The 27,742-nt window shown below is 53.1% G+C and overlaps 2 protein-coding genes, 1 long non-coding RNA gene and 1 pseudogene across 6 annotated transcripts in view; 2 read left to right on the top strand and 2 right to left on the bottom strand.

Annotated features, from left to right (window-relative positions):
• Positions 1-27,742, top strand: part of LOC109269190 (olfactory receptor 2F1-like) — a 334,098-nt pseudogene that overhangs the window by 105,590 nt on the left and 200,766 nt on the right.
• On the bottom strand, positions 371-8,320 carry LOC109269184 (uncharacterized). The gene is made up of 3 exons (XR_002080980.2): positions 8,098-8,320; positions 3,311-7,524; positions 371-2,120 (listed from the first exon to the last, which is right to left on the bottom strand). It is a non-coding gene; the product is annotated as an uncharacterized LOC109269184 (long non-coding RNA).
• FAM131B (family with sequence similarity 131 member B) lies at positions 8,729-18,857 on the top strand. 2 transcript variants are annotated; one of them, XM_053897340.1, is made up of 7 exons: positions 8,729-8,750; positions 11,478-11,587; positions 11,952-11,987; positions 12,242-12,335; positions 12,627-12,824; positions 14,971-15,114; positions 15,313-18,857. In XM_053897340.1, exons 2-7 carry the CDS (start codon positions 11,534-11,536, stop codon positions 15,783-15,785), a joined length of 999 nt encoding a protein of 332 aa, XP_053753315.1. In that variant the 5' UTR covers positions 8,729-8,750; positions 11,478-11,533; the 3' UTR covers positions 15,786-18,857. The 2 variants fall into 2 exon arrangements, with proteins under 2 accessions (XP_053753315.1, XP_053753314.1); XM_053897339.1 differs by lacking the exon at positions 8,729-8,750 and adding an exon at positions 8,813-9,086.
• CLCN1 (chloride voltage-gated channel 1) overlaps positions 18,968-27,742 on the bottom strand; it is a 33,158-nt gene continuing 24,383 nt past the window's right edge. For 2 of the 3 annotated variants that reach the window (XM_053897336.1, XM_053897335.1), the window contains exons 17-22: positions 25,720-25,964; positions 25,320-25,431; positions 24,919-24,998; positions 24,638-24,676; positions 20,954-21,234; positions 20,352-20,465 (exon numbers count right to left, since the gene is read on the bottom strand). In XM_053897336.1, coding sequence (XP_053753311.1) covers positions 20,995-21,234; positions 24,638-24,676; positions 24,919-24,998; positions 25,320-25,431; positions 25,720-25,964 — 716 coding nt within the window. In that variant the 3' untranslated portion in view covers positions 20,352-20,465; positions 20,954-20,994. Of the gene's footprint in view, positions 20,466-20,953; positions 21,235-24,637; positions 24,677-24,918; positions 24,999-25,319; positions 25,432-25,719; positions 25,965-27,742 lie in introns of all 3 variants that reach the window. The other variant, XM_019453056.2, reaches the window with a different exon arrangement.

Below are 27,742 nucleotides of genomic sequence, written 5' to 3'. Positions count from 1 at the left end.
CCCACCGAGTGAGCTGTTTCCGTGAAGACGCCACCCTGGAGTGGGGTGAGGAGTGGGTGGAAGCAGGGAAATGAGGGTGAGTATTAGCAGCTCTTCCGAGCCCTCTGGCTGTGAAGGAAACTGGAGACATGGGGAGTGAAAGACCAAGAGGCAAATTCCAGCTCCCACTTTAGAATGCAGAACTTGCTCCCGTCTCCTCCCTCACCTCGATTCTCCACTGTCAGTAATAAAGTCCAACCTCCGTTACCACCCGCTGCCACGGCGCATGTATATATATGTATATGTGTATGTATATTTATGTGTGTGTGTGTGTATATATATATATATTGAAACATTGAAACATTGAAAGGAAATGTTGCAAAACGTGCATAGTGTAAATAACAGGTGATGGCTTTGGTTTCTTCTTTCTGCTTGTGTGTATTTAACAATTTTTTTTCTAGGTGCTCCTGGCTGGCTCAGTCTGTAGAGCGTGCAACCCTTAATCTCAGGGCTCTGAGTTCAAACCCCACGTTGGGTGTGGAGCCTACTTACAATAATAACTTTTTTCCAAAACGAGTACATATTGCTTGAGAAAAATATGTCTGCACCACCCAGAATTCAAAACCTCCCATCTCTTTTGGACTTTCCCGTCCAGGTGGGTCCACTGCCCATTGGCAGGACAATCATGATTGATTCGGTCAGTAAACAGCCCTCACCTTCCCCACCACGCAGGAGAGTGAAGCCTTGTCCCCATCAGCTTATCACCGCAAAAAACCCCTAACCAAACGATGACCTGCACATAGACACAAAGATTACACAGCCATTACACACCCAGAGGAAAGCTCTGGAACTCCTAAGCTAGAACAATGTTCTTTTTTTAAAATCATTATTATTGTGTTAAGGACACTTAGCATGAAATCTACACTTTCAGAACAATGTTCATTTTACCCAGAAGGAGCTGATCAGTCTACGTGAGCCAAAGGAGTATGGGATCTGAGCATATTTCAGCAATGTTCGGTGTTACACACATTTTACACAATAAAATCAGAAAAATAATCCAATGTCGGTTTAGGGTAGCATCATGGGATAGGGCAAAGAATGCTAGAAGAGAGATGGAGAACGTGAGTTTTGGTTTCACTTGTTACTTTTTAGCCATAGGACTGTGAAGATCTGAGCAATGAATCCTCCTTGTCTGTGAAACTATAGCAACAGACTTGATGTCTACGGTCTTGTCCAGTTCCAACACTCACAGCCCTGTATTTAATGCCCTGTATATCCACTGCTCTCCCACTGTCAGGAAGACACCTCTGCTGTCTTCTCTGGACCTGGCTGGCTTGCTTATAGAAGAAGACAGCAGACTGGGAAGGGTGGAGTCCTGGAGCTACGCTGACCCGTTATGTATTAAACACACACCACTTAAGATCCAGGACCAGTTGCAGGAAAGAAGACAAGATTCCAGGCAGTTAGACATTGCAGCAAAACCAAGAAAGCATCTGCAAGGGGAATTCATGCTGAGCTTGCAGGACATCCCAAGAGCGAGGGAAGGCAAGGGGGTTGGGAACCCAGAATGGGGGTATATTCAGGAATCCGAAAGGGGGGCTGTCAACTGTCAGCTGGCAGGTAGTAATGGAGCGTCAGCCACAAGGCTCGTAATTCAGAGGCAAGACCAGGGGAGTAAGCACAGGAAAGCATCTCGCCTGGGGGAGCTGGGCATTAAGGGGGTGGCAGCAGGGGGCAGGTGAGAGGGCTCCGCAGACATGATGTGACAGGGCTGCTCCTCTCCCCTGAGTTAGTGCATACTGGCCAGACAGCTATCGACGATGCGATGCTCGGAGCAGAACCTTCCAGTTCCCAATTCTCACTGATTCTCCCGGAGGGAGGGGGGCACCACATTGGCACTAGGCTGGAGGAAGTGACTGTCTGGAGTTACCTACCTGATTCTTCCCTTTCTGTCAGTGGCTCTGGGATGTGTGAGTGCTGAGCACTTGCTTGATGTCTGAAGGTCCCGTCTGGTCTGGCTCTCTTACGATTGATAAACTCCATTTTTTTATTGCTTACCCGGCCCCTGACACGTGCTTGCCCAAACTCCAGGCCTGCTTCCTTGATTCTGGCATCCTTCCTGATCCGCTACTGGCTGTGACCTGGACATGATGAGAATGATACCCCCGAGGCCCTTAAACATACTTGGGGCCTGACCTGGAAGCTGTAGTAAAGCCCTGACATCGTTCTGGGCCCTCTGGACGAAACCTTCCCTTCTATGAGGGAGGTAGGATCCCACTGGCCTAGAACCTCTGGCCTGGCCTTTCTCATCGGAATGTTTGGCGGGAACCCCCAACTCTGAATGGATTCTCTTTCAGCCTTTCCCACAGAGCTGCTTCTCAAAGAGAAGACAGGGCAAATGCATGGCCTTGATATCTTAATGTGGTTTGGGTACTCTCTTCTGCCGAATGGATCCACAGGATCCTTAAAATGTGGATTCAGTGATGCTGACCTGCCCATGCAGGAGACTTTGCCCCATACTGGGAGGCTGCACCATGGGGGGGGGGGGGGGGGGGGGGTGGGGAGGCCGCTAACACTCCCCAGCTACCAAGCTTCCTTGTCTCACTACACTGGAGTGAGCTCACCTTACGTAGAGTCGTAAAGTTCTTCGAAGTTTCAAACATCATCTGAAAGTCAAACCAGCAATGACCCATGCTGGTCTAAAAGGGTTTATCTTCCTCAATGTCCAGGAGATCAGAGATTGGTCAAATGGGGCCTTTTGGCCTCCACCACCAACAAGGAAGCCAGAGAAGTTCTGCTGTGGAACGCGTCAGCCTGTATAAGTTGCGGCCCTGACAGGAGCCGCCTCTCTTCTGAGGGCAAACGCGCGGAGGAGGCGGCCGCCTCCTACTCCATGGAAATACAATCTGCACACTGCCAACACCCCTGCCCATCCGTGACTTAGCTCTGGGTCTGCACCTGTGTGTCAGGAACCTAACCCCCAAGTTCCATTCTTTGTCTTTGTTCCCTGAGGATTAAGTCAATTACTCCCATAAAAAAGAATACCCACCTCCATCACTGCCCTGCCTCAGCCTCTTCTGATTCCCACCCAGATGCCCGTGCTGTTCCCAAGTACACCGTCACCAAATGACCTACCGCAGCACGTTCCCCAAGTTCTCCAGGATCTGCAGGCCTACTTCTGGCGCCTTCAGCCAACACGGCCTCCTGTGAGCCACTAAGGGCTGCCACGAAGCTGACTACACGTGGGGGTGGCCTGAATCACCTGCTGTCACCCTGAGATAGAGACTTTGATACAAAACGCCGGCATTGATACATAGGAACTGAGACTCACCAGTCATCAGTGCCTCAGGACAGCATCAAAGACCCATAGTAGTGGCTGCAAGTGTCCCCGAAGAAAGATCCTTGCCTTTTCATTTCAAAACGTAGGAATGTAGACAGATTTGGCCCTCTCTTCAGCTTACGGCCCCACCTTCAAAAAAGAAAGACAAGACTGAAGGAATGTGTATCAGATAAAACCCTGAACCAAGTAACTCTAGTCATTTTAAAAAACAGAGGAGCGAACACATAAATAAAGCTCTCTCCCACCGCATCCAGGATGAATTTTCTATTTGAGGGGCTGAGTTTATGCTCTAGCTTCTTCTCTTTCCAGCTGGGTAATTTTGGGGAAAAGAAAGCTAGTAGGACTCTAAGCCCAGATTTCTCTCTCTCTCTCTTTAATGTTTATTTACTTCTAACAGAGAGAGAGTGAACAGGGAAGGGGAAGAGAGAGAGGTTCTGAAGCACAGAGCCTGACACGGGGCTCGAACTCACAAGCGGTGAGATCATGACCTGAGCCGAAGTCGGACGCTTAACCAACCGAGCCACGCAGGCGCCCCATCTAAGCCCAGATTTCTCAACTGCAACACAAATATAATGATTTCCTTCCTGGACTGTTGTAAGAAGACGCTGAAAACGCTTTGTCAACTGCTAAGTGATAGTTGCCTATTACTTATTGTTATTTTATTGTATCTCCCCCTCTTAGTAGATGATCTCACTTCCCACTTCTCGGAGAAAACAGACACCATCAGACTGGAATCCCTCATCTTGCCGACACCAAACGTGCAACCTACTGGCATCTGCTCCATCGTTCCATCTGCTAGAATCGCTGGGCTCCTCCATCTGAGCCCAGTCCCCCTCCCTCAGCCTTGTGGGCATCCCTCGTGGCTGCCTTAGGAAATCACGTTCAGCATGGCTGAGTCTTCCTCTCCTGTACTTTGAACCTCCCCCTCTCAGTTGGATCTTTTCATCTGCCCTTAACGGTGATCTAGTGTCTCCCATTACAACAAAATAAATTCTTTATTAAGCTGTTGTGATTTTAAATTAAAAAAAAATTTTTTTAAGTTTATTTATTTTAGAGAGAGACAGAGCGTGAACAGGGGAGGGGCAGAGAGAGAGAGGGAGACACAGGATCCGAAACAGGCTCCAGGCTCTGAGCTGTCAGCACAGTGGGGCTCAAACCCATGAACCGGGAGATCATGACCTGAGCTACAGTCGGACACTTAACCAACTGAGCCACCCAGGCGCCCGAAGCCGTTGTGTTTTTAGAGTTGCCGCTCCATTTGTTCGGGACAGGCATGAAGCTTAGGATGTGGCTCTTCTCGTCCTGCGGATAAAAGGGACATATCTTTGTTTTGGGGGACCCAGGCTTCAAAATGGGATGTCATCTGCTTTGCTTGGTCATTTAAGTTGGTACTATTAACAGGATTATTAAGCTCCTGCAGAATTAGAGAGTTCTCCACTCCACCACCACTACCAAAAATATATTTAGAGGTCAAGGGTTCTTTTTTTATTTAAGATTTTTAAAATTATTTTTAAGTAATCTCTAGACCCAACATGGGGCTCGAATTTATAATCCGGAGATCAAGAGTCACATGCTCTACCGAATGAGCCAGCCAGGTGCCCCGGAGGCCAGGGATTCTTAAACATTTTTCTGCCCTGGATCCCTTGGCAATCTGGGAAATCCACGGCTTCCCTGTCAGAATAATACTAAATGCATCAAATAAAACACAAAGGGAACCACTAATGTAAAAAAAAAGTTATTATAAAATTGTGATATGGTAATATGTCTGGTTCTTTATAAGAGCATTAAATGGGAAAACGTGCACACAGGTAAATACCACCATAGTTTCAAAGTAGTGATGAACATGAAGGCTGGTGTAAGAAATCTGCAGCAGCTGTTGTATAATGGAAACATCTGCGATTTTTATGGGCAGTGAAGACACAGTACAACAGCTGTAACACCACTGTGCTTTGCTGCCTATATGCATAACTGAAGGACATGGGGAATTTTAGGTACAAGTCAGTGAACATAAAGATTTAGGTCTTGGGGTGCCTGGGTGGCTCAGTTGGTTAAGCATCCAACTTCACTCAGGTCACGATCCCACGGTTTATGCGTTCGAGCTCCACATCGGGCTCTGTGCTGTCAGCTCAGAACATGGAGCCTGCTTCGGATTCTGTATCTCCCTCTCTCTTCCCATCCCCCGCTCACAGTCTGTCTCTCTCAAAAATAAATAAACATTAAAAAACATTTTTTTTTTTTAAATTTAAGACTTAAGTCTTCCCAACCAAGGTTATGGACTCTGGATTATGCCCACGGATTCTGGGACAAGAGCTCCTGTCTTATCTTGTTTTGTTTTAAAGGTGTGTGTGTGTGTGTGTGTGTGTGTGTGTGTGTGTGTGTGTTTTATCTCTGAGAGAAAGAGAGAGAGCAAGGGAGGGGCAGCAAGAGAGGGAGACAGAATCCCAAGCAGGCTCTGCCCTGTTAGTGCAGAGCCCAAAGTGGGGCTCGAACTAACAAACCCATGAGATCATGACCTGAGCAGAAGTTGGGTGCTTAATCAGCTGAGCCACCCAGGTGCCCCAGGAGTCCCTGTTTTAGGTTGTACTGTTTCTGAACGTGGTTTTGTTCCTTTTGTCCAAGAGCTATCCATAGGAGATTAGGAGCATGAAGTAGCAACCACGGAGAGGGTGGAAACATCACTTCACCATGTCGTACCAATGCCATTCTGGGACATTTGGCCAAACTGCTTTAGTTTTAGACTTTGGTAATGGACTGGTTAATATTGTGATATCATTGAGGGCCAAACTTAACTGATGAGTGGGCTTGGACTCCTGTAAGACACAGGCTTCCCACAGGGAATCCCATAAATTACTTGGGATGGAAAGTCTGACAAAAGGCAGGAGAATGTGTGTATGCGATTTGTAAACAAAACTTGAAATACTCTAATTCTTATATTACAGCCTGCTTCTCTATATAATGTCACAATATATCGTCACAGTAGGTCAACAAATACAATTATAAAATATGATCAATGGCTACATAGTGTTCTAAGCATATACCGTAATTTATTTAATTAACCCCCAGGTTTGAGCATGTGAGTTCTTTCATTATTATGTAAATAGCGCCCTGATGGGTGCTGTAGATTAAATCTTTGTCCACGGTCTATTTTTATTTCCTTGGAATATTTCTATAAATGGAATAGCTGTGTCACAATTTAGTAATGTCGCAACAACAGCAATGCATATTTTAAAGATTTTTTGATCAGTGCTGTCAAATCGTCCTCCAGAAAGGTTGTTCCTGTTCGTATCAGAACTGGAATCTTTGACCTTGGCTCAGAAGATGGCAAAGAGACCGGGAGAATGCCTCTAAATAGTGAGCAGAGGATCCTGTAGCAGAAGCCGGAAGAAAGCAGGCCAGTGTCGTGCCTATGATGTTCTGCTTTTCTCTGGTGCTAGAAATGCCCTTTAGGCAGAATGTGGACCAGGACTGAGTCTTCAAGGCCTGGGGTCCCTTGTGTTGACCTGATGCAGATCGTTTGGATAAACCCAGCCCGTGGAACAAGGGGAGTGGTCTGTATCCATGTTTGGACCAGACTAATAGTGAGAATACTGGAATCAGAGAGCACCCCAGACAGAGGCAGAGCAGGTTCGAGGGGGAAGGCATGAGCAGAGCTGGCCACTTTGTCTGTTACTTCCTGACCTGGACATTCCCATCAGCACTGCTTCTCCACCGGAAAATAGGGGTTGACTGGCACCTGCTGTAGTAAAGAAGGCTGTTTCTCTTCCTCCTTCTCTTCCTCCTTCTTCCTCTCCTTCTTCTCCCCCTACCCCCCGCATTCTTTCCATTTTCTTTCCTTCGCAGCTAGACAGTATATTCCAGGAGGGCAGAAGCCATGTGATGCTTCTTTTGTAAAACCAACAAGAGTAGATATGGGGGAAGATACTCGGGAATTCTTCTGTCAAAATAAGGTATCAGGTCTTGCCACAGTCACACCGGATGATTGAAATCTCAGCAGACTTACTGACCGCTCTCTCTTCTCTCTCATGGTTTTGTAGATGCAGATTTGGTTTATTTCTTCATGCACAGAGACCAAAGATCAGTTCTGTCTCCATAATCCCATCTCCCAGATCTGCAATTAGATTATTAGCCTCTTCTCTCCCATCTCTCATCTGGGATTCCACAGAATGTAGTGATTATCACCCCAGAGTTTAGTCTCCATTCAGACTCTAAAGGTTAAAAAGATGCATCTATTAGAGTTGGTCTCTTGCCCTGGGGACACCCACACAGCGGACCCCCGGCCAGGTGCCCTGCTCCTGCCCAACCTCAGGAGGGACATGAAAGCTGGTGAGGAGCAAACAGCCCCTGGATTAGCATTTGCTCTGTCATTGGTGCTGACCTTGTCTGCTGTCTCACACTTCAGGTTTGTGGGTGCTGCTTAGACCCACAAACAAAAAGAGTCTCCTTGCCCTTTCTTGTGTGACTTTCCTAGACTTCACTTCTTGCCTGCTTTAACTGTGGTGCCCACTTGACCCCTGCCACGTACATCACGCTTTCTCTCAGTCTTTTTTTTTTTTTTTTTAACGTTTACTTATTTTTGAGAGAGAGAGAGAGAGACAGGGCGTGAGCATGGGAGGGCACAGAGAGAAGGAGACACAGAATCCTAAGCAGGCTCCAGGCTCTGAGCTGTCAGCAAAGAGCCTGACGCGGGGCTCGAACTCACGACCCGTGAGATGACCTGGGCCACAACCCAGGCGCCCCATCTCTCTCCATCTCTTACCCACGAGGCCCTGGGTACCTACCTGACCCCTTCTGGCTAGCCAGGGGGCAATCCTCTCCTCTCTTGACTGCTTCCTTCCTGACATCCATGCTCTCGTTTGTCAGCGAAGACCAAGGCTCAGAAAGTTAAACGGGATTTAAAACTATGCCTTCTGGTCGGTCTCGAGTCCCGATTTTCACTTCCCTCTAGCTGGGACCGAATCGCCCCGTTCCACTCCCCCAGCCCCAGTCGGGCCCGGAGATGATCTGCACCCACCCCCACAGCCATCCGCGAGTTTCCCGCGAGCGCCCAGCACACCCGCAAACACTTCGCGATCTGTTTGGGTGCACTAAACAGCGCACAGGAAGCGCAGAGCAACCGTGGCCGTATCCTATCGCGCTCGCGCTCGCGTGCCAGCTGCCGCCCCGGGAAGAAAACAAGTGTTTGCGGAATTTGGCGGCCGCGGCCCTCCACCCGGGCTTTATTGCACCGCCCCGCCTTTCTCCCCGGGCATCCCCAACCGCGGCCCTCGAAATCCATCCTCCAGGAGCGGGGTTCTCTCCCCGGCTCCCGGAGACCCGAGGCGGGCGTCCCCCGGGTCTCCGGCACCCCCAGGGGCGCGAGCCCGGCCGGGAGTCGGCGAGGAGCCCCCGCGCGCGCGCCGGGGGCAGGGCCGGCGGAGGGGAGCGCCGCGAGGTGCGCAGGGCGCGCGGCGGCGGGGTCGGGGGCAGGGGCGGGGAGGCGCCACGCGCAGCCAATCCCCGGGCCGCCCCCTCCCCGCCGCCGCCAGCCGAGCCGGGGCGGGGGAGCCAGGCGGCGGCGGCGGCGGCGGCGGCGGCGACGGAGGCTGCCGCGGGGAGGGATGGAGAGGGGAGGGGGGAGCGGAGCCGAGCGGAGACAGCCGCGGCGCTGCAGAGCGGCTGGGGCGGCGGCGCGGCTCCCGGTGCTGCCCCCCGGCGCCCGCCCCGCGGCGGTGAGCGCCCGGCCACGGAGGCGCCGGAGCCATGGGCTGCATCGGCTCCCGGACCGTGGGTGGGTACCGCGGCGGGGCGGGGGCGGGCGGAGGCGGGCTCGGCCCGCGCCGGTCCCCGGCCCCCCTCCCCCACCGCTCCCGGCGCCCCCCCCGCCCCGCCCGGCCTGGCTCCCGCACTTTCCCTGCGCTCGGCTCTCCTCCGCGCCCGCTCGCCCCTCGCGCCTCCGGGGGCCGGCCGCCCTCTCCGCTCCTCCGCTCCCTCGTCGCCCTCCGGCCTCCCTGCGCCGCCCTCCCCCAGGCGCGGTCCCTCTCCATCATCTCTCCACCGGCCTCCTCTCCCTCCGCGGCCGCTCTCCCTACTCCCGCGTCCCCTCGCCCGCCACCTCCAGGCCCTCCGCCTCGACTCTGCCCTCCCCGGCGCCTCTCCCCCTCCAATTCTGGGGCAGTCCCTCCCGAGGACCCCCGGCCTCCGCCCCGGCAGGAGTCCTTCTCACGCCCCCCCCCCTCCCCACCGCCTCCGTCTGGCTTGGGTGTTTTGCTCCCACCTCTTTGCTTCTCTGTTGCCTTTTTCTGTCGTTCCTGCCTCCCCCGATTCGCATTGTTCACGTGCATTTTTCCCTCCGGGGCGGGGGCGGGATGCGCCCGGTGCCTCGGGGAGGGGAACGGGGTCCACGCCCGGAGAAAATGGGGCCGCGCCGGGCCGGGCTGGAGGGAAGGGCTGGGGGGCGCGGGGAGGAGGCGGGGGTTTAGGGGGACGGACCGGGGTCGGGAGCCGGCTCCCGGGAGGGTGGGGCCGGCCCGAGGAGCCCGGACCTGCACCTGTCGGCGGGGGCTGGCGGGGCGGGGCCGTCTCTTTATTTACCTTGGACTGGGGGCGGGCACGGGCGCTTCCTAAGTCTTCGCTCCCCTCAGCCTCTGCCTCGCTTCTACCCCCCTGTCCCCCGGCCCACGCACCCACTCCACGCTCACGGCTCAACGAATGAGTCCAGCCCTCTCCCCAAACCCCCAATTTTCCCCCACTTCTCCCGCCTACACGACCCAGTGACCTCAGGCTGAGAGAATAATTCGTATTATTATTACAAACAAACTCACTCTCCGGAAGCCTGATTTCTCTGAGACCCGGTTTATTTCCATGGATACCCCCCTCCTCTGCTTTCACCTCTTCCCAGGGTTCTCTCTCTCCCCCTCCCTGCCCCCCCAGGGCTCTGACTCAGCTCTCCCTCCTCTACAAAGGCCACCTCCCCCTCCCCTGTCTCTTGCTCTGCCCTCTTCATCCCTGCTCTCCTCTCTGTCCGCCCTGTTCCTGCTCTCTACGCCCAGAGGCTCATTTCCTCTTCCCTGCCGGCCACAGCCCCTGATCTGACCCATCTCCTCACTCCCCTGTAGCCCTGAGGGAGAGGGCTTCACCTAGGAGGGGTCCTGCCTCCTTCCCACCCGTTAACCACAATCCCTCTGCACTAGCGGTGGGGATGCATGCTGAATGCCTCCTCCTGCTCCAGACTCCCTTCCCTTCACTCCTTCCCAAGACTGGGCCCCTAACCCCAAATTCAGAATCACAAAACTCGCGTGCAGGAAAGATCTATAAGGTCAGATTCCACAGCCATCTGATCCCTGAGCCCCTTTCCAACTGCTCAGGCGGTTCCTCCCCCGCCTGCCTCCCCGGAGAGGCACCACCCTGCCCTCTTGCCAGCGTCTGCCTTGGCCACATGCTCTCACCTGAACAATTACCATCAGTTTCCCAGTCAGCCCTCAGACCCTGTCCACCCCTCCCATTGTCTTTGCCTTCTCTTTGACTTGAATGCCTATCCTTTTAGGTCCAGTTTTAAAAAGTTCCCTTGTCTCCTCCTCCGACCCCCTTTGCTCCTCTCCCATCCATCACTTGCCTCCCAACCGCGAGGGAAAACGATCATACCTCACTCTTGGCCTCCTCTCCTGTCACCGTTTCCTGGTGAACACACACAGTTCCTGCCTCTATCCCCACCACATCCCCTCCCTGTCAGACAAATTCGCCAACTCCAAGATACAAGCCGTAAAGCCCACTTGGAGGGAAGCTCACCCCTAAAGAAGTTCTGCCCTTAATTGTAGGAACATCATAGCTCTCATGCTCTCCCATCTAGAAACACTCCAGGATTCCTCAGGACAGAATAAAGAACTGTTTTCCTGCTAAAACCCAACCACGGACCCCCTCCGTTTTGACAACAACAAATAAGGCCATATAACACTTTCCTGAGAGGGAATATTTTGGCTCAACCTTACAGTTTGTCCCTACCAAAAATTTGGGGGAGAGGAGGGATGTAAAAGGGCCCGTGCGGAGCAGTGGCTGGAGGGAAGGGAGGGGTCTGGAGGGGCTGCCCCCTGTGTGGCCTCAGCATTGTGAGACCCAAGAGGGGCTTGTGGGCTGGGACCTAGGGAGGCTGAAGGTCAAGCAAGTAACCCTGTGGCCGCTGCAGGGAATGAGGTGATTGCAGTGGATTGGAAGGGCCTGAAGGATGTCGACCAAATCAACATGGACAGCACCAGCTCGCTGCACGGGAGCAGCCTCCACCGGCCGTCCACCGAGGTGAGGCCCCGTGCCCTGCTGCCCCCCTAACCAAAGGACTTTTAGAAGACCCCAGAGACCATCCTGAACAAAGCCGCCCGGTTGCCCGATCCTTGAATTATCTTCCTAAATTCCAAGAGAACATCCCAGACACTCCTTCAGACTGACACTTTTACAGAACATTTCCTTTCCTCAAAACACAGGCCAAATGTTCTACTCTGAGATCCTAATTCCCTATGTTAAGCTGGGGGGGGGGGGGGAGGGTAGAAAAAAAACCTCTCTACTTCACACACTTCTGGAAGTCCCTGGGGGTGGGGGTGGGGGGGGGCTGCTTGCATTTCTGGAAGTGCCTGTGATCCCCGCTCCCTTTTCTCTCTCCTCACAGCAAACCCGAACTGATTTCTCCTGGGATGGCATCAATGTGAGTTCACCCCACCCCCCGGTTTTCTCTAGCTCCTCTCCCTTATATTCTCCCTTAGATTGGCTACAGAACACAGCTGTCCTAGGTTCCCTACCGACCTGCCATGCTTTTCAAGGGCAGTTAGGGGATGAGCTTCCTTGGGACTCCTGGGTGTAATGAATGGTTCCCTTATCACCTGCCCTGGCTTAGGCCCTTCCTTCCTCCTGGAAACCGTGAACTCTCCTCTGCCCCTCCTCCCACATTCTCTATCCCAGCTCTCCATGGAGGACACCACTTCCATTCTGCCGAAGCTTAAGCGAAATTCTAATGCCTACGGCATTGGGGCCCTGGCCAAATCATCATTCTCAGGTGAGACTCCCGACCTGGGGATGTGTCCAGAGAGGAGAATCCCTACACACTCCTGGTCTCGATCTCCTTGCTCCTTCGGATCTAAAGAAGACCCCCACCCCCACCCCCACCCCTGACCTATTTGCCCTTTCCTTCATGCCCTCCTGTCCAGGCTGCCCCTCATATGGAGGCCTAAGGAATCCCTTCCCTCATCGGGCGGAGTCCCATGGGACTCGGGTGGGGATACCGGGTGGGTCTTGTATGGGCATCCTGTGATATTCTGGAGGATGTGGGGAATGTCTGGCCCCTCAGGGATTTCTCGCAGCATGAAGGACCATGTGACGAAGCCCACAGCCATGGGGCAAGGCCGGGTGGCCCACATGATTGAGTGGCAGGGCTGGGGGAAGGCACCAGCCATTCAGCCGCAACACAGCCACGAGGCGGTGCGCAGGGATACCGATGCCTACTCCGACCTCAGCGATGGCGAGAAGGAGGCACGCTTCCTAGCAGGTACTTGTTCTTGGGACCCTCAAGAGACACGTGTTCAGGATGGCCAGAGACTGACCTTCCAACCTGATCCCCTCTGGCAGGACTTGCTCTATCCATATCGTGACCATAAGACTTAATTTCCCAATCAGCTCTGATTTCAGGCTCTTGGACTTAATTGATTCGGATAAGGGTCTTCAAACTTATTTTCATTATCATCTCAGAAGTTAAGAAGAATTACCTGGGATTGTGGGTCCACCTGTTCCGGATGCCTTCTCTTCTACATGGGAGGACTGTCAGTACCTGAAGGAAAGGCAGGGGCCTCTGACTCTGAAAGGCTCTCCTTCTACCCATGTTCTTTGTTTTTGTTTCTTTTTGTTTCTTTTTGAGAGAGAAGGAGGGGGGTGGGGAGCAGATGAGAGCAGGGTAGAGGGGCAGAGGGAGAGAGAGAGAATCCCAAGCAGCCCCATGCGCACTGTGGAGTCTGATGCAGGACTCCATCCCACAGCCCTGGGATCATGACCTGAGCCGAAGTCAAGAGTCCGTCGCTCAACTGACTGAACCATTTAGGCCCCCCTCTACCCATGATTCTTGAGGAAAAAGAACAGAAGGCTGTGGGGATCCCTTCTAGCCTTTGCTCCTCAGCACCTTGCAGTAGTGGATTCCCTTACTTGGCTCATTCCTTGTGACAGCTGCTAGGTCAAGGGGCCTGGGTGAGGAGAGGGTCGTATACAGAAGAGGTTTCTTTCCGGGAAAGTGGTATCGCTACAAGACAGGCATATAGCATACCTACAACAGTGACCAAGCCCCTCTAACACGTCTCCATAGATATGTAGGAAAAATGAGATCCAGAAGAGAAGAGAGGGCTCTCGGTGTTGGTGGTGTGGATGGTGGAAGAACTCTCCATGAGGAGGGGAGCCAAACATGTAGTGGGTAGGGAGTAGTTTAGGGCAGCTGGCAATGTAAACTTCAACTTAGGACTTTAACTGGGATGGGGACTCCCAAGTCTACCCATCCTCCCTAGTCTATTCTCCCTCCCTTCTCCTTCCAATTTCTTGAACTTTCCACTTTTTTTTTAAATGTTTATTTTTATTTTTGAGAGAGAGTGCACACATATGTGTGAGTGGGGGAGGGGGAAAGGGAGAATCCCAAGAGGAATCCATGCTGTCAGTGCAGCCCCTGATGTGGGGCTCGATCCCACAAACGACTTGAGACTAAATCAAGAGTCGGACATGCAACCGTCTGAGCCACCCAGGTACCCCTCTTGACCTTTCCACTTAATACTACTATGGACCTACAAGCCCATGGTACTTCTTCGGGGATTCTCTGTTGAACCTGAACCCTCTCATTTAGATTCCTCTGTCTTTGACTACTAGCTAACATTCTTAAAATCTTCCAAAGATAAACTTCTGGGAATTCCTCATTTCAATCCCTTTGGATATCTTACCAGAAGACCCCTTAACTCTAGGAATTCTTTTTTTTTTTTTTTAAGTTTATTTATTTATTTGGCGGGGGGGGGGGGGGCAGGGAGGAGGAGGAATGGGGGTGGAGCAGAGAGGGCGAGAAACAGAATATCCTAAGCAGGTTCCATGCTCAGTGCAGAACCTGACGTGGGGCTTGATCTCACAACTGTGAAGTCATGACCTGAGCCAAAATCAAGAGTCAGTTGCTTAACGAACTGAGCCATCCAGGTGCCCCAACTCTAGGAATTCTTAATCTGACCTTCTGGGAAATCTCATGCGGTTTTGCCCTATTTTGGGTCATATGCAAAGTCTGTGTTGTCCAGTACAGTAGCCACTGGCCACATGGTGGCTACTGAGAACTTGAAATGTGGCCAGTCTGAATGGAGATGCACCGTCAGTATAAAATACCCACTGGATTTCAGAGACTCGTATAAATAAAATAATGTAAACGATCTCATTAATCATTTTTATGTGGATTAAGTGTTGAAAGATAATCTAATATATATTGGGTTAAGTAAGATATATTATAACAATTAATTTCATCTGTTTCTTTTAAAGTGTCTTTACTATGGCTACTAGAACATTTTAAATTACCAAAGTGGCTTGCATTATATTTCTGTTGAACGGCGCTGCCTCGCTGTCCCTCTACCCCCTGCATGTGTCTAAGGGTTCCCAGAGGTATCTCGTGCCAACCACTGTTCTTCTAGGTGTCATGGAGCAGTTTGCCATCTCCGAGGCCACACTCATGGCCTGGTCTTCCATGGATGGTGAGGACATGAGCGTCAACTCCGCCCAGGAGCCATTGGGCTGCAACTACAGTGACAACTACCAGGAGCTGATGGAGAGTCAAGGTGAGGGATGGTTCCTCTCAGGCCGAGGAGGCCTCCTCTGCTATCTAGGCTGCCTCTGTTCCTCTCTGTTCTTCTGAGACTTTCTGTTCATCTCAGCTTTCCTACTCTCCTCCCCGCGGTCTCCCTCTCATCCTCTGTGCTGTTGTTACTGCCTTTGACGTTCTGTAACCCTGCCGACCTCCGTGATTCTCTTCACAGATGCCCTTGCTCAAGCCCCCATGGATGGATGGCCTCACTCCTATGTGTCCCAGGGCATGTACTGTCTGGGGTCGTCAGATGCCTGGGAAGCCAGTGACCAGTCCCTCATCGCCTCCCCGGCCACAGGATCCTATCTTGGCCCTGCATTCGATGACTCACAGCCTAGCTTGCATGAAATGGGGCCTTCCCAACCTGCTTCCGGGTACTCTGCTCAGGAGCCTCCACCTTTGCTGGGGGCGGACGCTGACTGGGCTCCGGGGGGCGGTGGGGTGGACCTGGCTAGGGGCCCTGCTGAGGAGGAGAAGAGGCCGTTGGCCCCCGAGGAGGAAGAGGATGCAGGATGCCGGGACCTGGAGTCACTTTCCCCACGAGAAGACCCTGAGATGGCCACTGCCCTCAGCCGGAAGGTGTCTGATGTCACGTCCTCAGGTGTGCAGTCCTTTGATGAGGAGGAGGGCGAGGCTAACAACTAGCTTCCACCCACTCCACGCCCAGCCTTCCACTCCCAGCTGAGGGGCCTGGCTGCAACAACACCCTCCCTTCCCCCAGCAGTACAGCTGAGACCCGGGCAGAAGACCACGAGGAACCCAGGAGTTGCCTGTCCTCGCCAGGAAAATGGAGAGCCAGGGTGGGATTTAATCCAGGCATATGCTGTAGAACCACAGGTCCGGGAACTGAGGCCCAGGCAACCAGATGGCCGTGAACTTTGCTTGGCTGCGGGCTTCCGGGTCTGTGATGATGAAGCTCCAGGGCGTCTCCCGAGGTCGGGAGCACAGAGCGGCTTGTAGCCGTCGATGGGGATCTCACTTCTTCACTTTCTGATTCGTCTTCCAGGAGCCCTGACTGTGGCTGTGGGAATGCCTCCTTTCTCCATGTCACTCTTGCTTTTCCCGACTCTGTGTTTTCTCTGGCTGTGGCCCCAGCTCATCCCCACCGTGAGGAACAGACCTCAGGGGCTATTGGTTTGGCTTGACAGGCACAGGGGAAGCCACCGAAAGGCACAGGTCCTTAGAGGGTGGAGAATCTGCCCTAGGCGAAAAATTGGCTTCTGAGATCGGGAGTCATGGGGGAGGTGCGTGTGGCAGCTGGGATGCACAGGGACTCGAACACGATTCTTTACATCAAGGCCTGCCCACAGCCCAGAAAGTCACTGATGAGACCAAGAACAAACATGGCCGCCTGTTCTGGGACCTTGACTATCCCGTGGCTGGAAGGAGGAGCCAAGGATCTGGGGCCGGGGCTGGCTGCTCCAGCTCTTGCTTCCTTTTCTGCCTTCTTCTGGCTCCTGCTCTGGGAACCCTGGCCCTGAGGGGGTGACACAGAATGCAGGTGTCCTGGCCAAACGGGGAAGCATGAGGGCTGTGTCTCCCTCCACCCACCCTCTAATTCTCTGGAGCTGTTTACACTTTTCTCTTTGCCTTTTCTACATTTTTATAACTTCTTGGGGACTCAGGGTTGAGTGGGGTGGAGGGAGGAGGCCGGTGCTGTCAGGCCCCAGCCGGGGTGGGCTGTTTGTGAAGGAGCAGTGTGGGCACATGGTTCCTTTGCCCCTTCTTCAGCTGCTCCCAGGACTCCAAAGAGGGCCTCACAGGTGTTCTCCCTCCCTCCCCAGGCCTCCTGTGGAGGAAGAGAGGAGAATCGGAGTATTCCTCCTTCCAGGACAGGTGACCGTGAGGCATACGCCCCTGGAACAGCGTTCCCTCCCCCACCCAGTTCCCACTGTGGTGGGGACCTCTCTGTGGCACTTCTGTGAGAGATCCTGACAGCAGGGGCCGGGGGTAGAGCAAAGGCCGCTGCAGCTGTGGAGCTGGACGGCACACTGCCCTCCCTGCTGCAGTGACACAGGGACACTGTGGGTAGGGGTAGGAGAGAGAAGCTGAGAGCTTCCTTGTTGCCTCTCCTCGTGCCCGACGAAGGCTGCGGGTCCAAGGCCTTGTGTCCCACCCAAAGTTTGTCAGGGGTCCTACCACTTTCTCCTCTGCCAGGAAGGGAGCACCGTCCCAGACCCTGGGCAGAACTGCACCCCCCCCCCCCATGCCCCAGACTTCTATTTCTTTCGAATGAGGAGGCTGCGAGTCGGGGTGTTTCTGTCCATCCATGACCCCACCCCCACGGAGTTCACCCTTTCATCTGTGCTCCTAAAATGCAGCCAAGAACAAGGGCCCGTGTCCTCCAGGGGAGGGGAGAATGGTTTTCCTGGGGTCGGTCTTTGGAGGACCCAGGAGTGGGCACGGTGAGCACACGTAAGCGAAGTCACCTTTTCTACAACTGTCTCAACAGAAGACCCCTCGCGTGTTTGAAAATGTGACCTGCCTCAGGTGGCGGCAGGACCAGTAGCTGGGAGCTCTGGAAGTGGCCTCGCGTGGCCCTCACGCCAGACTCCTGCCGCGGGTCCTCGGGGTTTTGCATGCTGGCGAGTCCCTGTGTCCTCGCCTGTGCCACCTGCCGTCTCAGCGCACCACCTTTCCCTCTTAGCCTCACCCCCTTCGTGCCTATGTTCTGCCCCCATGCCCGGACCGCGGCGGCCATCCAGTCCAGCGGGTTCGTTCATTACAGTTCCTTTTTGCTCAGGGCCTGTGGAGTCGGGAAAGGTGGACTGAAGCGGCGTTCTCCCCGTCCTCCCTTCCTCCCTCCCTTCCCCCAGGAAGCCAGATGGTCCCTGAAACAGTGGCTGGAACTGGGAGGGAGTCTAGCAGACTTTGCACGAGGAGGGGGCTTGCAGACCAGAGGTCAGGTGGGGGCCTGCGTTTCCCACTCTGAAGAGGGAGAAGAACCAAGGACCTGCCCTGGGACCCTCTTAGGACTCTGGTGGAGGGAGGAACTGCTCTCCGGTGCTGGGGGCAGGTGCATGGGGTTTGCTTATAGCCTATTCTAGGGGGAGGGGAGGGGCATGTGCAGGAAGAGGCTGTGGGGGGGCGGGGGGGTTGCTTTTCCTTTGGGGTTAAAGGCTGTGCAGCACGTTTTACGACAGTCCTGGAACAGGGCTGTTTTTATATTCTTGTGAATGAAACTGCTCTTGCTCAATGATTTTCCTTTGGGGGGGAGGGGGGTGCACTTTCATTTTCAAATCACTTTATTAAAGAAAAATCCAAATCTCCCATTCCTCCCCTTCCACTGCCCCACTGCCCCCCACGCCTTCCTTCTTGCCCCTCAGCTGAGGAGGGGCTCTTGGTGAATGAGTGTATGCCCTTCTCTTTGCCCCCACTTCTACATCCCATTCTGTGTCTTCCAGGTCTGGGAAATAATTCATTTTTATGGCCAGTCTTAGCATGTTTTCTTAATGTGACATTCCCACCCCAGGCCCAAGAGAGATTCTATGACATATATAACAGAGAGAATTATATATAAATATATATATATAAATATTATAGATTATTTACACATGGGCACGGGCTCACATGCCCACTGCCAACCCCCTCCCCAGGCTGTGCCCTCTCTCTCTCTCTCTCTCTCTCTCTCTCTCTCGGCCTGGGGAGGTGGAAGGGACGTGATGTTGGAGAGGGCTACAGGCTGTGTTCAATGGCACTAAACAGAATGTGGTGGCACATCTGACTATGAGTGTCTTATTTGGGGGGTGACGGAGACTGGGCACAGGGGAGGAGAAGGAGGAGAATGTCGGAAAGGGGTAAAACTGCAGAACCAGACAAGGCATAAAAGGAGGGAGGGAGGAAAGCCTTGGGTGTGGAGGCTCAGAGCACCCGAGACCACTTATAAGAAAAACAGGCTAACAGCAGACACCCTGTTGCCGATTGGGGGAGGGTACGGATCTGACTTCCCCAGTGTGGGAAGCATCAAAGACATCTGCCATCTTGACTTTGAACCCTCCTCTCTCCACCTCTAGGAGAGGAACACAAAGAACCAGTCTAAAGGCTGGTGTCTGAGTGACCCAGTGACCTTGCCCTGAGCCTTGGTGCCGGGTGAAGAACCACAGCCACAGCAGCGGGAGGGCACACCTGACCCTTGGGCAGGACAGATCAGTGACGACACTGGGGAGGGGGATGTATGTTTCCAGGGAGTGACCTGGAAACTGGAGGGTGAGGAAACTGGTATGGGATTGATTTCTGCCTGAAGGAGGTAGGAGTGACCCTGCTTCCTCCACAGAGAACTTTTCTCTGTCAGGCTGCCCCTCCTTTATCCACATTGCACTGCTTAAGTCTGAGGCAAAGGAGGAGGTGATGGGACCGGCCTTTCAGTGCCCTAGTGATGACCCTTGCCTCGTGACAGGTAGTAGGGGGCAACTTTCAGGGAGCCGGTGTGAGCCAGTGGGAGAACGGGGTGGGGGGCTCTGAGAGAGGGGTGCGGACTGTTCTGGGGTATATTCCGGGGCCATCTGTCCACGAGGGCCTCCCATCTCCTCCACAGGCCACAGTCATGTGGGTCCCCGCCATGGAGACTGGCAGACACACAGGCAGAGCCAGGAAGGTGTTGGGACAAGAACATCAGGGGGCTCCTGGAGAATAAGGGGAGGCCTGAAAGTCGCAGGGTATGTCCCACCCCACACACCAGAGAGACTCGGGAAACCCCACGGACTATCAGGCCCTCCGCTGGGGTTAGAAGCCCCTGCCTGTCTGGATGGGGGGACGTGGCCTAAATAACTGATCAAGGCTACTCTCTGCTGCAAGGAACCCTCCTCTAAGTCTGTCACTATCCCATTTCACAATTCCCAGGAGGGGGCAGGACATCGGTTTGATCCCTCCAATCTCAGGACGTACCCTCTCCCACACAAAGCCAGCCTGGGGCCGGGGCCTCTGGACAGTCTTGAGGAGGAGGTCCTGGAGGCGTCACAGGATCAGTTCGTCCTCGTCCTCCTCATCGGTGGACCGCAGACTGGGGCCCTGCAGGATATCAGCCAGCTCCTCTTCCGGCCCGGGACTCTCCACCAGCTCCAGCTCCTCCAGCTCGCCCTCCACCTTGGCTGGAGCCACTGAGACAGGGGGCTCCGGGGAGGGGGAGGGCACGGGGGTCTCTGGGGAGGCGGGAGCCCCGTCCCCCGCCCCGGCCGCCCTGGTTCCGTCCTCAGGCAGGCTCCACGTGTCCGTGGGAGGGGGCGGGCCCCCAGGGTTCTTCCGAGCTGTCGTCGTGTTCCGGAAGCTGGCAAGGGGCGGGCGGAGCTGCACCCCGGACTTGGTGTGCCCTTCGATGGCCTTCTGCAGCTGCGGGGAGAGGGAAAGAGGGTACACGGTTGGGAAGAGGACGAAGATGGGGCAGGTGAGAGACACGGGCGCGAGAGAACAGACCCGCACGAGGAGGAGGAACAGGACGCATGGAGAGGCAGGAGACGGGGCCTGGGGAAGAGGCGCACCCGCGGGGCCTCGAGTCTCCAGCTCCTCTGGCTGGGCCCCTTCCTGGTGACCCTCAGGCCTCCTTCAGCCACATCCCACCCCATCCCATTTTCCCACAGATCACACACATGGAACTGTGACTCACGCCCTGAACCCTCACCCCAAACCCAAGCAGTCCACGAAGACCCTGGGGGCGGTCCTCTCCACCTGCCCCTTGCGCCACCCACCCCCTCCAGTCTCCGCATGAGAAACAGAGTGGGAAGTCTGGGGGACCCCGCCAGATGTCAAGCCACCCCCTCCCCACCCTCTTATCCTGTGCCCCTTCTTCCTCCTGCTGCTCCAGTGGGACAAGTCATTACCTCCTCCAACGCGAGCACGCCCCTGAGCTTCCCCATGCTGGTCACGTAAGCAAGGTGGAGGCCGAGGAGCGAGAAGAGCGTGTGCGTCTGCAGGAAGAGAGCTGCAGGTCAGTGCGCGGCCGCCCCACACCTCCCCTGCCCGCAGCAGCCCCGAGCGGTGGTGGGCGAGGACTCGCCTTGTGCAGAGACGTCTGCTCCACCAGCTGGAAGGGAGACTGGTCAATGCAGCAGTAGTCAAAACACACCGGCTGGCTCAGCTGCTCCTTCTCCCAGGCCTCAATCTGTTGGGCAGAGTAGGGCCGTCGCTCAGTATCACGGGGCCCCCTTCAGCCTCAGATCTACAGCCGGGCCCCAAACAGCCCTCCTAGCCAGCCCAGACCCTGAAATACGCAATGGAGTGTCACTGACCACACCCCCCCCAATACTAGCCCTTCTCCCTTCCCACCAGGGGCCAGCACCCTCTCCTTTCCTCCCTCATCAGGCCCCACATCACCTTGTCTCTCAGGCACGAAGAGCACCTCTCTGTCTTCTTGTCCTCTACCCCCTCCCCTCCCCACTCCCTGTGCCCCATACATTTGTAATTTCCAACCCAACTGCCCAGTCTTATTTTCCACCACTCCTGTGATACCCATTGCTCAGGGAAACCAGACGTGCCTTCCCAAACCTGCGTTTGCTGTTCTCGCCCCTTGGATTCCCCTTACTGCCCCCACCCTGCCTGCACAGGCTCTCCTGACCTCCCAGGAGCAGGTTTTTCATTTCCTATAGCACATTACTGAGCCCTCCTTTACAGAGATGACATGGATCGTGCTCAGTCTTTTACTGGCGTTTGTCTTACCTCTGCCTACAGGACAGGGATGAAGAACTCTTTTTTTTTTTTTTTTTTTTTTTTAATTATTTATTTTTGAGAGACAGAGTGCAAGCAGGGGAGAGGCAGAAAGAGAGGCGGAACAGAGAGTCTGAAGTGAAGCACGCTCTGCGCTGACAGCAGCGAGCCCCGTGTGGGGCTAGAACCCAGGAACCACGGTATCATGACCTGAGCTGAAGTTGGCTGCTCAGCTAACTGAGCCCCCCCAGGCGCCCTGGACGTAAACTCCTAGGAGTGTTACGTGCGTTTGCCCACCGCGTGTTGGGCAGAAACCAGCACATTCGTGTCTTCCAGATTGCGGGGACTGTTTGTTGGGCGTGAAGAAGAGCTATACCAACTCACATGGCACCCGATGTGACTGGCTGGAGTCAAACCATTTTTGTTTTGTTTTGTCTATCACAGAAGCATTAAGGCACGAAGGTCCTAATCTCCTCTTGATTTAGATACGCGCACCCAAATCCCCAAGTGATCCAGGAGAGCTCTGACTTTTATAATGGAATCTAAAATTTCCTGAAATCTCTTCTCAGTCAGCACCTTCCGATCGCTGTGCTCCTTTATTTTTCTGTTTGTCCAAGTCCCCATGTCTCAAGCTCCGGAGAAGGTCTCTGAAGGCCATGTCCCGGTTCTCGTGGCGGGTGTATGGTCCAGGCTGGTGTGCTCTCCATCTGTCCCTTCCTGGTTGTTCTGGACCGCAACCACACCTCCTCCAGGCCCCCCCTTTCCTGACGGGAGGTTCACACAGGGTTTGGCTGGTCCTCACAGCACAGGATGGATGACCACTTAGCAGGTGTGCTGGAGACATGATTTATTTGTAGGGCCCTTGCCAACCCTGGTTTGGTTGATCCTGTCCTCCTGGATCTTTCTACGACCATTTCCTGCCTTCCCTGGTTCCATTCTTGTCTTCCCTTAAGGAACAACAACAGTAACAGAACCATTTCCAGCATACATGCACCAAGCACTCCCTCTGTGCCAAGCATCATTCGGGTGGCTTTATGTGTCTTCACTCACTGAATCCTCTCCAACGACCTATCATTACCTCCATTTTACAGATGAGGAGATAGAGGAAAAGGGTGCATAAGTTGCCTGCCCAAGACGACACAGAGGTAGAGCAGTGCTTCCGACCTTGACTGCTGATCAAGTTCCAGGAACCCCCAGCTTGTGTCCAAGGGGCAGGGGATCTCTGCTTTAGGGTCCCACTACTTATAAAGGTAACAAACTGGGGCTCTAACTGTGTGTACTCCTAACAGAGGAGCAGATAAACATGACCTCTGGTGACCTGTTAGTGAATTCTTCCGCTCTTTCCGAAGGTGTCACCTTGATATTGCCAAGAGTGCCTTCTTGATCTTATCCGAAAACCATGTTCAGAATATCCTGAATTTTTACTCCTATGGATCTTATCCTCCTAGAATGGCCCAGTGGGTCATGTGGGAGTTTACATCCCTAAAGTCTTTTTTGGGAAAGACATAAGCTAAAAATACATGCTTCCTGGTGGCACTTTATTTCCAGTGGTCATTAAATAGCCCCACTGATCAACTAGCTAGCTTTCCCTCTGGGGTACTTTTTAGAAGAGTATTATTATTGGTTTTGAACTCCAGCGAAACCCTCCTCAACCACTGTCATGACCCATCTGACTCCTGCCTGGGGGCAAAAGCTGTAGCTGTTCTCTCCTCTGTGCTCATCTATTCCATTTGTCCATAAGGCATTGATCAGAAGGGTGTGTGTTTTGAGGGGTGACAAGGAGAGAAGGGACAGACTTCCCTCCTCTCTTGTGATGTCCCATGCCCTCCCCCATATAGTCTGGACAACCAAGAAGATGTTTCTTTTAGGGGTGCCCGAGTGGCTCGTCGATTAAAGCGTTCCAGCTCTTGATTTCGGCTCAGGTCATGATCTTATGGTTCGTGAGATTGAACTCTATGTCAGGCTCTGCACTAACAGCTCAGAGCCCGCTTGGGATTCTCTCTTTGCCCCTCCCCCACCTCAAAATAAATAAACTTTATAAAAAAAAGACGCTTATTTTAAAATAATATCCATTATGGTTGTCATCTACCTACTTTTAAAAAACTCTACCTTTTCAGTTCCATGGTGGGCCTGCATTCTTTTGCTAAATGGAATGGCTGCTAATGGACCCTGTTGTGTCTCTGCAACCCCAGGGTCTGTTTGGACTGGTACTGCTCAGCTTTCTCCTCCAGATCATTGCTCCCCGTCTGTCCACTCCACACAGCCAGGCTTATTCAGGGCCGGATTTTCTCTCCCATGGACTCAATAACTACCTTTTTTAGGAAATAGGTGTTTGTCCCAGTGGGGCACTGCTGTCAATATCTGCCCTAGGTTTTTGGTTCTTTCCAATCTAGTTTACTGGCATTTTCTTGTAGTCCATTGTCTCGGGACCCTGACCAATCCAGCATCGTAACCTCCAGCAGGCACGGACCATTTTAGCTTCCATGCTGTTCTGCATTGGAATGTGTAACTGCTGGCTGCCTGCCATTTTACTTCAGGTGAAGCTCATGCTTCCTACACAGTCTCTGCCTGGTCCACAATATCCCGAATGTCTAAATGTTATAAGATCTAAGACTCATCTGAGCACTACGGTCCCATCCATGCCTGGAGGCTCAAAATTTCCCTCTTCTGATCCCTCTGAGAACAGCTACCTCTGAGCGATGTGCCCAGCCCTCCCTCCATAGTCGTATCTCATTCCCAACCTCGCACAATGCTTTCTGGCCTAGACTCGCATCTTATTCTTACAACAACATAATGAAGAAAGGGAACAGTGTCTCCATTTGGCAGAACAGTCCACCCCAGGTTGTTCCTGTTTCTCTTACCTCTTCAGGTGACATGGTGTCCACCAAATCCGTTGACTCCTAGAGAAGAAAGACATAGGTCCAAGTTCTTTCCCTTTTCATGGCAGTTATGGTTCCTTTGGCCATTAGCCATCTCTCACAGGCCAGGGCCACAGATGCTTGCCTTCCTAGTCATGGTTCCTTCCATATGAACCTTCTCCATGGTGGGGCCTTCTCACTTCTGCCTTGCGGACCATGGATGTCTCAGTTCGCAGAGGCACGCCCCTTTCCCTGTCCACCCTCCGCGACACATCTGCTCTCACCTGGGTTGTTTTCTTCTTCGTGGGGCGAGGTCTGCCCAGTAAGCAGCGCAGCAGGGACCGGAAGACAGAGGGTCTTTGACCTGAGGGGAGTGGCAGGTGGATGGAAACGGAAACAGAGCGGTATCTGTCCTAGGAGGAAACGGCCGGCTGGGGAGGCTCTGAGGGACCCCTGACACTTTGCCAAACAAGGTGTGTACTTCCCGGATGCGTCACCTCCATGGACACCCTCTCTCCTACCCTCCTAAATCAGCTCTTGCCCTTCCCTGGGATGGTAATATGGAGACTCAATGAATAGGAATCCCTTCCCCCCACCCCCCTCCTTATAGTAGCAGCTGTTAGGTTGAAGAGCCCAGAGAGAAGCCACAGGCATGAATGCGGGTGCATGCTGGGAGAATCTTCACCTGCGGGCTCCGGGGCTTCTGGCTGCTGTTTGTGGCTGGGCAGGGGCCCATTGGGCTCTTCTGGGGACAATGGAGCAGCAGGAAAGGAGCGAGGAGCGGGGAGAGGAGGCAGCTGTAAGGAACAGTAAAAGTTCTCAGTCCTGGGGAAGAGGCTGCCTAGCACTTTCCTCCCCTTATCAGCTGGTGTCCTGGGAAATCTCTCGACCTCTATTCTTTCTCCCCTTTCAGAATTCCTGTGTCTCTTTGGGTTCTCATTGGTACCATCACCTGCAACCTTATCTCCTTCAGCCCCTGGCCCCCAGGGACACTGGTCTCTTTGACCTTCTCAGTGATCAGCATGTCCTCTCTGTCCTCTGCCCCAATCTATCCAGCTCCCCCAGCCCCACCCCTCCCTGGTCACCTCGGGCTTCCCAGAGAGGTCCTCCTCTTCATCCTCATCCACAAAGGCAAAGGACTCCCTCCGGCCCTCGGATGGGATGCCTTGGTGCCCCCTGCCAGCAGGCCGCGCCTTTCCATCATAAGGCAGCTCAGACAGCTTCCTGGCCATGTCCTGGGCTGCCCGCAGCCTCCGCTCAGGGCACAGGTGGCGCTGCAGGAGGGATTGCAGCTCTGACCGCTCCACGGAGCCCAGCAGGATCATTGAATCTGGGGGAGAGCGGAGCACAGCCTGAGGGCCCGCTCTTTCCACTCCCGGCTCCGCAGGATCCAGTCCGGGACAGAAGCCCAGCACCCCTGCTTCATTTCCCAACTTTTACCCTCTCTTTCTGAAAACTCATTTCAAACATCTGCCAGGACTGACCTCACCCAATCCCTTTTATTTCACTCATTCAGCACTTAGAGACCCAATTGATACTATCCTACTTAGTGCTAATTTGTACTTATTTGAATGCAGCCCTTCCTTATACAGGCTGTTTGTAAATAGGTGAACTTGGCATCAAAATAGCTAATCAACCCTGTCTCAAAAAAAAAAAAAAAACCACCAAAACTCTTTAAAATCCACTTATATAGGCTGAGATGTGAATATACTTTGAAAGAAGTGTACAAGGATATCTGATGCTTAATCACTTAAAGACTCTGGGTCCTTCTAGGATATAAACAAAACGCCTACTTTTCCTGGGAAGGTGTTTCATATACGGAAATTTCTGCTACCATAATGAACCTTTTCATTAAGTTGTAAGCCCATAAAATTGCAGCAGTGTTATTAGATAAATCTTACCATTAAGTCTTTGTCATTATTATGAAAACCTTGTATCTCATTGGCTGTACCCAGACTCCAATGAAAAGCCACTGCTTTAGAGGCGACTTAAAAAGTATTTGGGATTTGGGGAAAATATTAAAATGAGTCTAACCTGAACAATTTGGATACTCTGATTATCTGAAATCAGGAACTAACAAATTTAATGGCTCCAAATGGCCGTACATGATTCTTCTTAATTACACTAATTCAAGCACTAGGCGAGTATTGATTTAATATCTAGTAAATACCTACAGGGAGACAGCCTGAAGGGGATAGAAGTTACAGTGCCTGCCCTCAAAGAATTCCCAATCTAGTGAGACATAGATATATAAACTACACAAGAAATAATACACAGCAGGATTAAATGCCAAAGGATGATGAAATAAAGTAGTGTGTGAAATCACTGCTTTAAACCATTCACTCCTCGGAGCGCCTGGGTGGCTCAGTCGGTTAAGTGTCGACTTTTTTTTTAACGTTCATTTATTTGAGAGAGGGAGAGAGAGAGGGAGAGAGAGGGAGAGCACAAGCAGAGGAGGGGCAGAGGGAGAGAGAGAGGGAGACACAGAATCCGAAGCAGCCTCCAGGGTCTGAGCTGTCAGCAAAGAGCCCGACATGGGGCTTGAACTCATTAACTGTGAGATCATGACCTGAGACAAAGTTGGACGTTTAACCGACTGAGCCACCCAGATGCCCCAAGTGTGGACTCTTGATTTTGGGTCAGGTCATGATCTCACGGTTCGTGAAATCAAACCCTGAGCGGGGCTCTGCACTGACTGTGCAGAGAGTACTTGGGATTCTCTCTCCCTGTCTCTCTTTGCCCCCACCCCCAAAATAAATAAACAAACATTAAAAAGGATAAACCATTCACTCCTTCATACAGAACGGTTTCCTCTGCCCCTCACGTCGGGCACTAAAGAACAGCTACCGTTTAGTGAAGTAGCAAAGAGAACCACGTAAGGGGCTAAGCCTCAGTGTTCATGGATTCCTTGTTTGCAAATTTGTCTCCTGTCTCAAATACGGGGGCGTATTTGTAACCCCCAGATCAGTGCTCAAGGTGCCCTCGCCGTCATTCACAGACCTGTACAGAGCGGCGAATGACCGGGGGCCTCCCTGTGCGCGTGTTCCCAGCTAAGCTGCAAAAGAGATGCTCTGCTTCTTGTTTCAGCTCCCATATTGTAAACGAGCA

This window comes from Panthera pardus, unplaced genomic scaffold (genome assembly GCF_024362965.1).
Source record: "Panthera pardus isolate Hobbes unplaced genomic scaffold, ASM2436296v1 HiC_scaffold_8, whole genome shotgun sequence".
NCBI lineage: Eukaryota > Metazoa > Chordata > Mammalia > Carnivora > Felidae > Panthera > Panthera pardus.
Note: the sequence above shows the minus strand (reverse complement) of the source record. Positions and strands in the feature narration are given on the sequence as shown.

What these genes read in the sequence shown, in the direction of transcription:
- FAM131B (XM_053897339.1), top strand. Translation starts at nt 9,059, where the DNA reads ATGGGCTGCATCGGCTCCCGGACCGTGG. An exon ending in CATCGGCTCCCGGACCGTGG is followed by an intron (nt 9,087 to 11,477) that starts GTGGGTACCGCG and finishes TGGCCGCTGCAG; the next exon opens with GGAATGAGGTGATTGCAGTG. An exon ending in GGAGCTGATGGAGAGTCAAG is followed by an intron (nt 15,115 to 15,312) that starts GTGAGGGATGGT and finishes TTCTCTTCACAG; the next exon opens with ATGCCCTTGCTCAAGCCCCC.